Genomic DNA, 13,865 nt, shown 5'->3' on the forward strand with positions numbered 1-13,865 from the left:
GATTTCAGTAGTAAGGTGACAAAAATGCCTTGAAAAGCTCTTGGCAGGTAATGCCTATCTCATGTGTGGTCAGTAGATGAAGAGTGCTGGAGCAGGTGTGTGACCTCACAAGATGGGGCCCAGCCAGAATCAAGAGGCAACTGTTAACAACCAGCAGCCAAGGGACAGATATGGGGCAGCGAATGCAGGCCAGCATAGCCACAGAAAGGAAACAAGGCATCACAAGGGAAAACTTAAATCCAAGCCAAACCGTGTCTGGCACTCTGAGCAGGTCAAATTAGATGACCATGGAGAAGGTGGGATGATCTGCACCCATTCTCCCGATGGCATCTCCAGGTGTGCTGGCCAACTGAGGCAGCACACAACCCACCTACCAACCAGTGTGGCTGCAGGTTTCAGGCCCTAACAGAGTGCCCAGGGGTTGTTTCTCTGCTGCCACCTTAGGTACTTCTGAATCTAGGAAAATTTAAAAAACCCCACTGTTCTAGGAAGCTAAAGTCCACATAATTGAGCTTTTTTTTTTTTTTTGGATTTATGAGACTATATGCAATCTGTTAGACTAGAGTTGACTGCAGTATTTAGAATATGAAAGAATATGAAAAACAAAACAGAAAAGCACACTCACTGCATAAGGCCTTTGTGGGATTTACTTGTTGTCCAGCAAGAAACTGTAGGAGCTTCCTAATATCTATGTGTACTTCAGCCATGTGTTCCACGTTTCTGTCTTCATGGGTGCTTTCAGAGGCTAAAATGATAGGAATGCATTTAAATACAACATCTTCCCACGTAACAGGAAACCTGGAGATACTCAATGCATTTTACTTAAATAAATGATTCACTTTAGCACTGATTTTAGCATCCTGAAGAAATATTGCAACTTGTAAATGTTGTCATTCATTAAGCATTAGGTCCTAACTATTTAAAATACTATGATAATTTCCAAGGCATCTTTATTTACAGGGGACTTGAAATATAACTCAATCTCCCTCTTTAGGTCAAAGAAAATTGTATTTATTTGTACTCACTATGTATTTTAAGAGTGAAAATATATACATTAACTAATACAAGGCCTGTCATTCTGAAGTGGAATTAAAAAAAAAAAAGAAAACATCCTTTCTACCTCTGAGAAAGTACCAAAGATAAGTCCCACCTTATGTTTATTAAAAGAAACAAAATGAGTGACATCAGAATGAATCGCTTTACACAATATTATCAAAGGCATAACCGTATGGATTTCACTCTGCTGGAGCAGGATGCTCTTAACTAGAAAGTAAAAATTCCTTCCAACTCTATGCTAAAATCTGTGTTTATATTCAAGCAGACTCGTAGTAACTTAAATGTGACTAGGGCCGATTTTATTGGTTCTGGCACACTTATGTATCATAAAATGATTTTCTCATCATCCCCAGGTGTTTCTCCCCTGGTCCTTTACCTGCTTTCCTGCTCAGGCAGCCCCTGCTACTGTGCAGCTGCCACTTTCCAGCCATGATTCTAACCCCCTCTTGGCTTGTAACTCACCAAACTGTCCAACCGTCCCCTCTCTCCCCACTTGCTGAACTGACTCTATCGTCCCTTATTACCTTGTATGAGATGAGAAATGTGATCAAGTGAAACAGTTTTGCATCTGCTACACTAATTTCATACATATGGAAGTAACTGAAGGAGGAGAATATAAGAACAAATGTATCTACCTTTCTGAATCCATGCCAGGTGAGAAATAGAAATCTTTAGGAGTAGGACAGGAGTTGAATAGCTGGAAGGGATCTTGGAGGTTATGTAACTTGATCCGAATTCTACAGAGGATGGAGACCCTGCACAGATCTGTCAGCTACTTGGTGGCACAGCTTCTCCCCCTGGTGGCTAACTGCCCCACTACACCACAGGGATACGTAGTCCAGTCTCAATTCCTTTGTTCTTCACCCAAGCATGAAACAAAGTCAACTGAATTTCAACCTTTTTACATGAAGAGACCTCAACAGGTAGGTTATCTGAAACAATTAACTTATCCAAAGCAAAATATAACCCACTAGAAAACTTACCTAATGGAGGATTTCCAAGATCTTTAAAATGAGTTGTAACACATACTAATTCAGTTTCTATTTTCAAATTCAATTCTCCATCTAGGTTTGCTTCAATAACCTGCAAATTGAGTATTTTACATGGTCTTAGAAAAGGAAGTCAAAAGGAAAAAAACTCCATGGGCAACAGCTTTCACACAACCAGATGACAAAGTACCCTACAAAACCTCAAAACACCTCAGAGCACACTGAGACCCCTGTGCTATCAGGGAAAGTGAGAAGATAAGGCCCAAGAGCCAAGAACTCAGAAATCTCCCAAAAATCTCAAAGGGGAAGTCCCCCTGCCTGCCTCCCGGAATGAAGAACTCAGTGAAGATGTGAAAACAGGTGGAACTCCGAGAGGACTTGCCAGGAGACTACAGCAGCACAAGGGCAGGGCTCTAGGGAGGGCTGGGTGGAGCTGATGAGAACTCCCTCACAGCAGGAGAGAGTCCTGCACTGAGAAGGAACCACGGGAAGTAAGAGCCTCAACTAAGCAGAATGGGCACCTTGGGCAAAAAAAAGGGAATGAAACTTTAAATGAAGGAAAAAGAGGGACAGATCTCAGAAAGTCCTGGGGATGTGGTGAGGATGCATGTTTTAATATTTTGTGGTTACAAAGAATAGAGAATTCTAGAGTCATTAAATTAGAAAACTATTTTGGTCCACGTTCACTCCTACAATGAAACTTCCTCCTAAAAGAACCAGAAAAACCAGCCGGGCGCGGTGGCTCACGCTTGTAATCCCAGCACTTTGGGAGGCCGAGGCGGGCGGATCACGAGGTCAGGAGATCAAGACCATCCTGGCTAACATGGTGAAACCCCGTCTCTACTAAAAATACAAAAAATTAGCCGGGCGTGGTGGCGGGCGCCTGTAGTCCCAGCTACTCGGGAGGCTGAGGCAGGAGAATGGCATGAACCCGGGAGGCGGAACTTGCAGTGAGCCGAGATTGCGCCACTGCACTCCAGCCTGGGTGAAAGAGCGAGACTCTGTCTCAAAAAAAAAAAAAAAAAAAGAGAAATGAACAATAATAGACGCTATGACACAACAACATAAATCAGAATTAGGGAAGCTCAGACATGAGATGACCAGAGAGCACCCACATAAAACACAGCTGACAGCACAGGAAGTAATTAGAAACATAAGGAAAAATTTCAGAAACAGAAACTAGTTTAGAAGGAAGACTAGAGCAAATAGGCACCACAGAGAGAATAGTAAGAGAAACTGGGATGGAAAGGAGAAAGATAAAATTTACCAAACAGAAACAAAGAGTTAAAAGGATCTGACAGAAAATAATAAAGACGGTGGAGAAGATCCAAGCCCTCTGAGTCCCAGAAGAAAAACAAAGCACTGGAAAAGAAATGCTATCAACTACAGCTCAAAACTTTCCTGAAGTGAATGAAGAGTTCGGCCCACATATTGAAAGGACACACCACACACCTGGGAAAACTGACCCCGGATGGTCAAGACAATTGGATTGAAAGAAAAATGGGAAAAATCCCCAGGGTATTTAGTCCCCACTTTCAAATGAATAAATGCAAGCTGTGAAACAAAATCAGAATGGAGTCATTCTTTTTGATAGCAATAATATACACCAGCAGACAATGCAGTGCAGTGAACCAAACTGACATTATAAACACATGATAACCAATGAAATCCTATTCCTGTGAGTCCTTCTTGAGTGATATGCTAGAGAATAGGCTTTTGATAACCAAAAAAATCATTGGAGAAGTTACAGCATAAACAGTGTGAGCCTTTAGAACCAAAACTAAACAACAGGAATGAAGAGGACAGAATAACGTGTAGTAATAAAATTTTATGCTCTGATGATGTAGACATAATATAACCATTACAAAACAGGAAGGGGGAAAATGAGAAGAATGTGGAAATCAGTGTCTTATTTTTATAAAATATAAATCAACCATTTGTCATAAATACACATTTAATATGACTATAAGGCCTTCAGAATCTCATGAGAACATAGCCATTTATTTAGAAAATAAACTCACATGTTGGAAAATGAAATGTCCAAATCCAGAAGGGTCTGGGGCTGCTGTTGGGTTACCAGGACTGAGGATGGCTGAGCCAAACTCCACACGCCCAGGCTACCAGACTTCTGCCACCCCCTCACATACCATCGGGCACCCCTCTTCTACTCCTGCTCTTGCTGCCCGGGGACTGTCTCCACAGGTCACAAGGGACTCCTTTCCTTTGAAGCTCCTCTACCCACCCCAACAACCAATCAGTTCTTTTAATTGGATGGAACTTAGAAATGAAGCATATGCCACAGTATGGTTTGAGGTTTTGCTAACCTATCCTGGTCCACTCCCGCACCTACAATGAAATTTCCTCCTAAAAGAACCAGTGCCTGTTATTTCTCTTTTTGATGTTGATATCTGCCCAATGTTAAAGCCTAGGAGGTCTCTGGAAAGCCAGTGTGTAGTCTGCTGGATAGCATTTTGCCATCCAGTACTACAAAAGTGCCACCTAGCAACTGGTCTTATTTAGGGCCATTCCATCCTCACAGTGTCACAGAAAGAAAACAGAGAAGGCACTCTGTCTGCACGGCTCTGTATCAGTGTCCATGTTTACTGAATACAATTTAGTGTTCCTTGTTCTTATTCCTTAAAATTGGTGAACTCTGAATAGTTTTCATTCCAGAAACAAAGTTTTTCTAATTTGGGTGAGCTCTTATTTCTGAGCTTTTCACATTAATAGAAAAATAGTGCCCCAAACTTACCTGTTGTATAATCTACTTTGAATGAGAAATACTCATTTTCAACCCTTTTCTTTCATTAATCCAAAAAAATATATTGTTATATTTCCTAACCCGCTTTCCTACAATCTGGAACAATAGTTGACTGAAATAAAATATATAAAACAATCTTTGTGAATATGCTAGACTGCTTAGTGGGGCTAAGGCTAACACATGACCTTAGCTCATTTGTTCCAAACAACCACACACCCAAGATCTGTAAATTCCCATTGTTTTGAAAAGCAATGGTTTTAGATATAAATAAATAAATACTTATTAAAAAATGCAACTTGTAATGGGCCTAGATGCCCTTCAGGCTTAAATGTTCTCTTGTGTTTTCTTCAAATTCCTAAGAATCTCAGTAACAGAACATTAGATTCCAACTCCCTCCTAACCATTAACACCTGGTGCCTAGCACATGGTGGCCTTAAGTCAATACTTACTGAAGAAACTAACAAACAACTAATTCTCTGAACACTGGTCACTAATGTCTATTTTAAGATTCAGTTATTTGGGATATTATACACAACAACACACTTGATTTCTTAAGTATCAGGGTAAGATCTTTCAATGATTTCCTTAAAATAGTCAACTATTGTTTATAGAATGCTGACTATACTGGGCACCTAGTAAAAATTATCTCTAAATTTTTAAAAACTGACGAAGCCCCTGTCATAGCTGCACTGTTATCCCCATTTGGGGTAGTACCCAGCACTAGGGTTCTCACTGCACAGCGCAGCCTGGAGCTGGACCCAGGTGTGTGGCTCCAATGACTCCCCTCTTCCATATCATGACTCCTAAACATAGACTCTGGTTTCTATCATTAGGTGACCCTGCAGAGCCGTTTCTCAGATAACATTTGAAGTACAATATAGTATGGCAATGATGTGGTTTGTTTTGGCTCAGCACTCCCACCCAAATCTCATCTCGAATTGTAATCCCCAAGTGCTGAGAAGGGGCCTGGTGGTAGGTGACTGGGTCACGGGGGCAGCTTTTCCCATGCTGTTCTCTTGATAGTGAGGGAGTTCTCATGAGATCTGATGGTTTTAAAAACGGCAGTTTTTCCTGTGTTCTTCTCTCTCCAGCTGCCATGTTAAGACATGCCTTGCTTCCCCTTTGCCTTCTGTCATGACTGTAAGTTTCCTGAGGCCTCCTCAGCAATACAGAACTGTGAGTCAATTAAACCTCTTTTGTTTATAAATTACCTGGTCTCAGGTAATATCTTTTTAGCAGTGTGAAAACGGAGTAATACAGGCACACATCACAAACTACTGCTACATGATGTGGTCTGAAGGCAGGCAGCATTGACATCCCCCAGGAGCTGGTCAGAAACACAGCCTCAGGCTCCAGCTCAGACCTCCCAAATCAGAACCTGCACTTTAACCAGATTCCAGGGGATTCACATGCATGGTAGAACTTAGAAGCAATGTCTTAGGACATGATGTCAATTCCCTCCAGTTCTTGCTTCTTTTTCTGCTCCTGCATGAGTCACATACAACCCACCCCATCAGTCACATCTCGCATTTAATGTAAGGAAGTAACTGGGCATCTCTAATGGGAAGGTGGGCATTTTTAGTGTGTTAAGTCTACCCATTTTCCTTAATTCTACTGCCTGTAATATTCAGATACAGAATTCTGGATACCCAGGAAGACCTCAGAAGACCTCATTATGTACTTTGCTACAGTAACTTGTGTACTTTGCTACAGTAACTTGATAACTTTCCATTTAGTAATTCCAGATGGTAGTAGCCTCTCCACAACATTTCTATGTTTTTTTAAACTCCAAAAAAGAGAAAACAAAACGCCTCTGATGATTCTAAGCTACCCTTCTACCTCTCTACCTTGCTGACTCATTTTCATTGAACAGAAAGAACAAACAAATGCCATCCTTCAATTAACGGCCCTGTCTTTTCTCTCCTGGGCCTCTCTGAATTTCTCTGGAAGTCCCCAGGGTATCCCCAGATGAAGCCAGCCTGACAACTGGATCAACATCACTGCAGTCACAGGTGACACCAATGTCAGCACAGTGCACACTGCTTCATGGAAAACAGATTTTATAGATTAAGTTATGAAGGAAAAGCTTTGAGTTACACAGGTCCAATGACAGCATTGCTCTTAGTGAGCAGAACTCTAGAAAAAAACAGTCAAATGTACGTTTTCTAGGCTTCAAAATACTTTTGTGATTTCAAAGACCTCTTGAAGCTAAATTTTGTTCCAGATCCATGCAACACTTATTGCTGCCTACTGAGTGGCAATCCCACATTGGGCAGCTGGGACACAAAGATGATTAAGATGGGGTTTCCCTTATCAAGAAGCTGGTGGTTCACGAGACCTTCAGAGATCTTAGCAGGTGATTTACCATGTACACTGGACAGCTCAGCTCCATGGAGGAGGAGCTTCCAGAGGGGTGGTGGGGAAAGGTCTGTGATGAAGCATGAGAATGGCTAAGTGCCTTCCAGGGAGATGGAGTGAAGAAGCCATATGCGAAATGGCAAAGAAACTGAACAAAAAAGAAGAGGCATTGTGGGGGAATACCAGAACCCAGCCTCATTCTGCAGGGAGGGTGTGGCAATACAACAGAGATGTGGCTATAAAGGTGGCCTGGTACACTGTGAAGATCAAAAGTTTATGCTTCATCAGGTGGACAGTGGTTTTTAGAAGATTCAGGGACATAACCAAGGGTGTTTTTTGGAGCAGGATAGGAGGGAGCAGGGGGCGGACGGAGGGGCAGTGAGTGAAGGAAGAATTCACAATAACCCCAGGTATGAATGAGGATAACCTACACATTTCCCACCACTGTCACACACTGTAACATTTCGAGCCATGTGGCCATAGGAGACTTTCACAGAATAAACAGAAAATAAACAGAAATATAAAAGTGCCCCCTAGCTTGGTGTGAGGTGTGCTTAGAATAAAGGCTGCTATGGTGTGGCATATCTTTGTCCCTGGCTCACTGAAAGACACTTGGCACGCAGACAGGAAACTCCAAACTCACTGTCAGTCATATCAGTGACTCACAGAAAAATACGGGCACGTTAGCAGGTGAAAGATACAATGTTCCAGCCGGGTGCGGTGGCTCACGCCTGTGATCCCAGTACTTTGGGAGGCCTAGGCGGGCGGACCACGAGGTCAGGAGATCGAGACCATCCTGGCTAACACGGTGAAACCCCGTCTGTACTAAAAATACAAAAACAAAAAATTAGCCAGGCATGGTGGCAGGCACCTGTAGTCCCAGCTACTCGGGAGGCTGAGGTGGGAGAATGGCATGAACCCGGGAGGCGGAGCTTACAGTGAGCTGAGATGGCGCCATTGCACTCCAGCCTGGGCGACAGAGTGAGACTCTGTCTCAAAAAAAAGAAAGATACAATGTTTCATCCAAAATATAAGAGGAAAAACAGGCAGATTAAAGGCAAATATAAAAGCTTTCCTCAATGAATTAGAGTTGAAAAGTATCGGAATAGGTTTCTAAATCCAACTAGCAATCTGCAGGTTCTCAGCACCAGGCCAGGTCCTCATGAGTGGGAACTTGGTTAGGAGGTGCCCACCTGCGTGGACTGCTGCAGGGTGAGCTGGAGAACCCATGCCGTCCCACCAAATACTTCAGAGTTCTTTTCTAAAGAAGTTGTGACTTACAAGGTGATTGCTGATGTTTTTCATTTTTTCCACAACACTCTTCATAGTCTTCAAGACTGGTAAATAAATACTAACCTACAAAACCAATGAGAAAAAAGCACAAGTATTAAAAATATTAATATACTCTAGTAATGACAAGGGCCCCATAACTAACTCTAGAACACATGCATGCTCAAAAACTATGGGATACTATTTTACAATTTTCTGAATAAAGTTCTTTTAAAAATATAAAAAGAAAACCAATTCTATTTCACTAACTCAAGGATGCTCAAGCAAAATTAAAGAATGGAATGCCTGCCTCTGGTTACCTCAGCAACCATGTCCCTGTGGGCATTCTTTTGGCTCAAGAAGGAATAGGGCACTTCAGCTGAGATGCCCCTATATTGGTCCAGGGGGAATATAACTCAGGCAATCAGCAGGAGGCCCTCCTCTAAGGGACATTTACACCTATGATTCAGGGGCCTTTTCCATGCTCTGTGCAAAAACACGGCAGACAGTCACTGCATCACATCTGAGACTGTTACCAAGAGTGCTCTATAAAACACAGGCTTTTTCAAAATCGGTGTAGGTGCCATCTAGTAAAAGTCAAGTAATTATTTTACCCAGCATATTTCTGTACTTTCTTCTTAAACAAATTGTGAGCAAGAGGAAATGGGCCCTTTGGCATCATCTTTACTTTCAGGAGCTCTAGGATTAACCATCAGCACGACTGCTACCCCATGTTAGCCCTAAGCCATGAAATTCTTCTCTTCTTGGCTTTCATGCACATCCAGATATCGCTCCTGACCGGCTGAGGAAAAGATCAAGTCCTGTGAAACCCAAATTGGTGTCTAAGGCCAAGAATACTAATAAATACCAATTGTCCTCCAAAAGTATCATTTCAGTTGTGTTTTAAGTGATGTTACTGAGCAAGACATTTTCTACATATAGGATGGCATGACATTTCTATCATATGCAACATTTTTAAGATGCTTTATGTAAATAACAAAAGGCAAATAATCTAATGTTTTCGTTAAGTATCCTTTAAAAATAAAATATACTGCAAGACTACAACTAAAACTAGAGAATTCAAGTCATGCCATTTAATGTGGGGTGTACAGCAGGACTGCAGGCATCACCTACATCAGGATCTGGGACCACCGGTTCTTGTAAGTCCTTCCACAATTTCCTAGGAATCACCTTTATGGGGATGTCATGGGTCACAATGCGGCTACTGCTTGACATAGATAACTGCCAAGAAAAGAATTAATTTAAAAATATTTTTATGTTGTTAATATTAAGCAACAACAAAACAAACCCAAAGACCCGGGACAAAAAAGTTGAAATACCAAATCTAAGTGGAATGCTGTCAATTTATTCACTCAAAAGCCATTCGACCAATATTGATGGTGCCAATATTTATGGAACAGACTCTGGGTACTTCCAGGAACTGGGAAGTGTGGTGAATAAGACAAAAAGGTCCTTAGTGTTCCAGTGGAACAAACAGATCAATACAAATGCAAACAAATGAAATTGTATGAAATGCTCATTATAGCCATGAGAAAGCACTCCACAGAGACCAGGGTGAGTGTGGGGGAGTTTCCTTAGACTGAGGAGGTGACATTTCAGATACCACCAAAAGCAGCAGAAGCAGCAGCCATGGGAAGACAAGAACAAGGGGACAGGGTTTCAGGCTGGGGAAACAGCACATGTAAAGCCGTGAGGCAGAAAGAAGCAAGCCTGCTATGTTGACGCAACCAAGAGAAGGCCATTCTTTGGGCATAGGACACTCAGAGTGCTGCAGTTTCTAACAGTTAAAAGGCAAACTATATTTATTTCTAGGGGCTCCTATGAGACTCACAGACCAAAATATCTTGCACTTTTGGACAATCTTGCTTTTCCTTAAGCAATAGAAAAAACATACCAAACTTATACTGTGACATGAAATGCCCTAATTAGCTCTGAGAACTGCCTGACTGCAAAGAGTTGAGAGTTATGAAGAAAAGCTGGGCTGGGCGCCGTGGCTCATGCCTACAATCGCAGCACTTTGGGAGGCCGAGGTAGGTGGATCACTTGACGTCAGGAGTTCGAGACCAGCCTGGCCAATATGGTGATACCCCGACTCTACTAAAAAAATACAAAAATTAGCTGGGTGTGGTGGTGGGTGCCTGTAATTCCAGCTACTCAGGAGGCTGAGGCATGAGAATCACTTGAACCCGGGAGATGGAGGTTGCAGTGAGCCAAGATCGCGCCACTGCACTCCAGCCTGGGTGATAGAGAGACTCCGTCTCAAAAAAAAGGAAATACGAACCTCATTCTATGAGTAGGAAGAGCAACTCTGGATTGTATGTATGCGCATGAGTTTGTGTATTTGTGTGTTTGGAGGACAGCTGTGCACTAAATTCATCTGGCAGTAGCATATAAAACATACGTGTACTGAAGAACGAGGGGCCATTTAAAGGTTATTACAGCAGATGAGGCAGGGTGGGAGTGGGCAGAAAACATGTCAAAGGTGAAAATGGATAGAAACCATGATTTCTAGACAAGGTGACAATACCACTACAAGAAACAGAGAGGCTGGAAGTTTTACGGCTTGGAAAAAGCAGCATTCTAGCTGAATGCATATGATAACAACACAATTTTAAAATGAGGAGGAACTGACTCTAATGCAAAATATAGTTATGGACCAGATCTTTAAATTTAAATAAACCAAACAGCTTTCAACAGTATTTATTGTTAAAAAGGCTAGGCTAACTATGTCTATTCCTTCGAGGCCAAGACTTCTGTGTCAGAAACCCTGACTCTCCTACTCACCAGCTCCACGGAGACCGTGAGGCAGGGAAAGTGTTTATTAGTCAGTTTGATTTTCAAAGCCCTGGCATTCTGGGCAGTCTTCAAGGCTCGAGATAAGTTTTCCGATGTTAGCTCTAAATAAATCTCATTGTTTTCTGCAGAGACACCCTCCATTTGAAATTCGTTGAAGAAGTTCTCCTAAGGGAAAAAAAATGAGGGATGAGGGAGGGTATTTGTGATCTTTCCTGTGACAATCTGCAGAGTGTGCAGGCCTCTCAGAAGCTTTTGCTCACCTGTTCCAGCTCACACCACATGCTCACTCCTCCATTAGCCAGCTTGTCACAAAGGATGAAGTTAAGCTTATCAGGGCTGATGCGGAGGGTGCAGGTTTTGGCAAGCTTGGCTATCATGTTACTGATTCCTAAAGCAGGGGTTAAAATAAGGAATTACTAAAATGCACATAATGTATCCTAGAGACCAACTTATTTTGCAGAATTTCTTGTTCATCAACTTCTCGGTGGAAAAATAACCACTTAACGTTGGTATCACACTGGAAAGTACTTTAATACCCCTGATGTCACGCAATTCTCCCAACAAACTAGGGGAGATGTACAGCACACATCATCAGTGTTCAAATAAGAAAACAGGCACCTACCAGTCATTCATTCATTCAACATGGATTTATTGACTACTAGGTACTGCAATACACAGTTAAATGCAAGGTTAGGCACTGTCAGGGTGGAGGGACGAATGGGGCCTTGAAGGAATGTCAATGCCTGATAAAGCCGTCTATGGGAGCAGTGGCCGCTTTTTTTTAAAGCCACGTGATCGGAATCAAGTTTCAGAAACGTCCCGTGAAAGCCGCCTTCATCCCCACAAGTGCCCTCCGACCCGCCTCGCGCCCTCCCGGCCCCACCCTCCCGCGGCCTACACCAGCACCCCCATCCCGGCCCCATCCTCCCGCGGCCCCTTCCGGCGCCCATCCCCGTTCTGATCCTCCTGCGCGGTCCCCACCGCGCGCTCACTGCTTCCTTCCGTTCCTCCCTCGCTCCTCTCCGGCCTCCCTGCTCACGTGTGAAGTGGTTCAGACAGGCCCCGTCCACGATCTTGGCCCGAAACTTCATGGCCGCGGATGGCGCAGCCGCGGCGGGCCTCTGTGGGTAACAGAAAAGCGTCGCGCCCTGAGTGTCCCCGCCCGGAAACACGGCGGCGCGAACAGTGGTTCCGCCCGGCTCGGGCTACGCGAATCTTACCAGGGTTGTCTCCGGGCCACGCCCCGGAGGAGGTGGGGCTAGGGGGTCACGCCCTAGAGGAGGTGGGGTCACGGGTCAAGGATCACAGGTCACGCCCCGGGGGAGGTGGGGGTCCCAGTCTCCGGGTATGCCTCCGCGCTGCCGGGTAATGGTGGGATCTACTTTTAGTGAGGCGGAGGCTTCAAGCCCCAGATTTGGGGAGGTGGTTCTGAGAATTCACGTTTTGAAAGAATTTTGTGATACCTATTTCAAGTGTTATTTTAAAATATCCAAATAAAATTAATCGTTTATAAAGGTTAAACAATATTATCTTAAATATACCTAAGGTAGAGCAGCTTTAAACCCTCCAGCCTCAGATGACGGTACTGGTACTTTGGTATTGAAGCATCTTGGTGGATTAAGGTTCTGAAAATTGTTTCAAATGACTTCTAAAAAAATTGAACATATTACTGGCTAGTTGGTAAAGACGGGAAGCTTAAAGAACACTGACGTTAAGTGATAATTCTGCAGTTTGCCTCAAGACGAACTTCATTACATCCGATAAAATTCTTATTAGCATAAATAATGTCATTAGGATTTTTTTAAAAGGAAAGAAATTTTAAAGGGGGAAATGAAGCAACAATTGTATCTAATTTGGTTTTTCAAAGACTAAAGATTATCTGTGTTAACAATTGTTATTTTTAATGTCCTTTGCAAATAGACTAGAACCTTGTCTTTAACTTGACACATAGAATCAAGATAATGATAATGCAGATGATGATGATGATGATTTTGAGACGGAGTCTGGCTCTGTCGCCCTGGCTGGAGTGCAATGGCGTGATCTTGGCCCACTGCAACCTCCACCTCCCGGGTTCGAGGGATTCTCCTGCCTCAGCTTCCCAAGTAGTTGGGATTACAGGCACAAGCTACCATGCCCGGCTAATTTTTGTATTATTAGTAGAGACGGGGTTTCGCCATGTTGGCCAGGCTGGTCTCGAACTCCTGACCTCAGGTGATCTGCCCACCTCGGCCTCCCAAAGTGCTGGGATTATAGGCGTGAGCCACCGTGCCAGGCCCAGATAATTTTCAAAGACACATGCACACATATGTTTATTGTGGCACTATTCACAATAGCAAAGACTTGGAACCATCCCAAATGTCCATCAATAATAGACTGGATAAGGAAAATGTGGCACATATACACCATGGAATACTATGCAGCCATAAAAAAGGATGAGTTCATGTCCTTTGCAGGGACATGGATGAAGCTGGAAACCATCATTCTCAGCAAAATATCACAAGGACAGAAAACCAAACACCACATGTTCTCACTCATAAGTGGGAGTTGAACAATGAGAACACATGGACACAGGGAGGGGAATATCACACACTGGGCCTGTTGGGGGGTGGAGGCCT

General features: G+C 43.2%; 1 protein-coding gene across 4 annotated transcripts in view; it reads right to left on the minus strand.

Moving 5' to 3' along the window:
- The window catches only part of HUS1 (HUS1 checkpoint clamp component), a 29,317-nt gene extending 16,818 nt beyond the window's left edge, over positions 1–12,499 (minus strand). For 2 of the 4 annotated variants that reach the window (XR_010112759.1, XM_063606225.1), the window contains exons 1-7: positions 12,290–12,490; positions 11,511–11,638; positions 11,239–11,415; positions 9,568–9,675; positions 8,446–8,520; positions 2,040–2,139; positions 626–745 (exon numbers count right to left, since the gene is read on the minus strand). Coding sequence is in view for 1 of the 4 variants with exons in the window: in XM_063606225.1 (XP_063462295.1) it covers positions 626–745; positions 2,040–2,139; positions 8,446–8,520; positions 9,568–9,675; positions 11,239–11,415; positions 11,511–11,638; positions 12,290–12,341 (760 nt within the window). In the remaining 3 variants the exon portion in view is untranslated. Of the gene's footprint in view, positions 1–625; positions 746–2,039; positions 2,140–8,445; positions 8,521–9,567; positions 9,676–11,238; positions 11,416–11,510; positions 11,639–12,231 lie in introns of all 4 variants that reach the window. The other 2 variants (XR_010112758.1, XR_010112760.1) reach the window with 2 other exon arrangements.
- Between the last annotated feature and the right edge of the window lie 1,366 nt (positions 12,500–13,865).

This window comes from Pan paniscus, chromosome 6 (assembly GCF_029289425.2).
Source record: "Pan paniscus chromosome 6, NHGRI_mPanPan1-v2.0_pri, whole genome shotgun sequence".
Taxonomy (NCBI): Eukaryota; Metazoa; Chordata; class Mammalia; order Primates; family Hominidae; genus Pan; species Pan paniscus.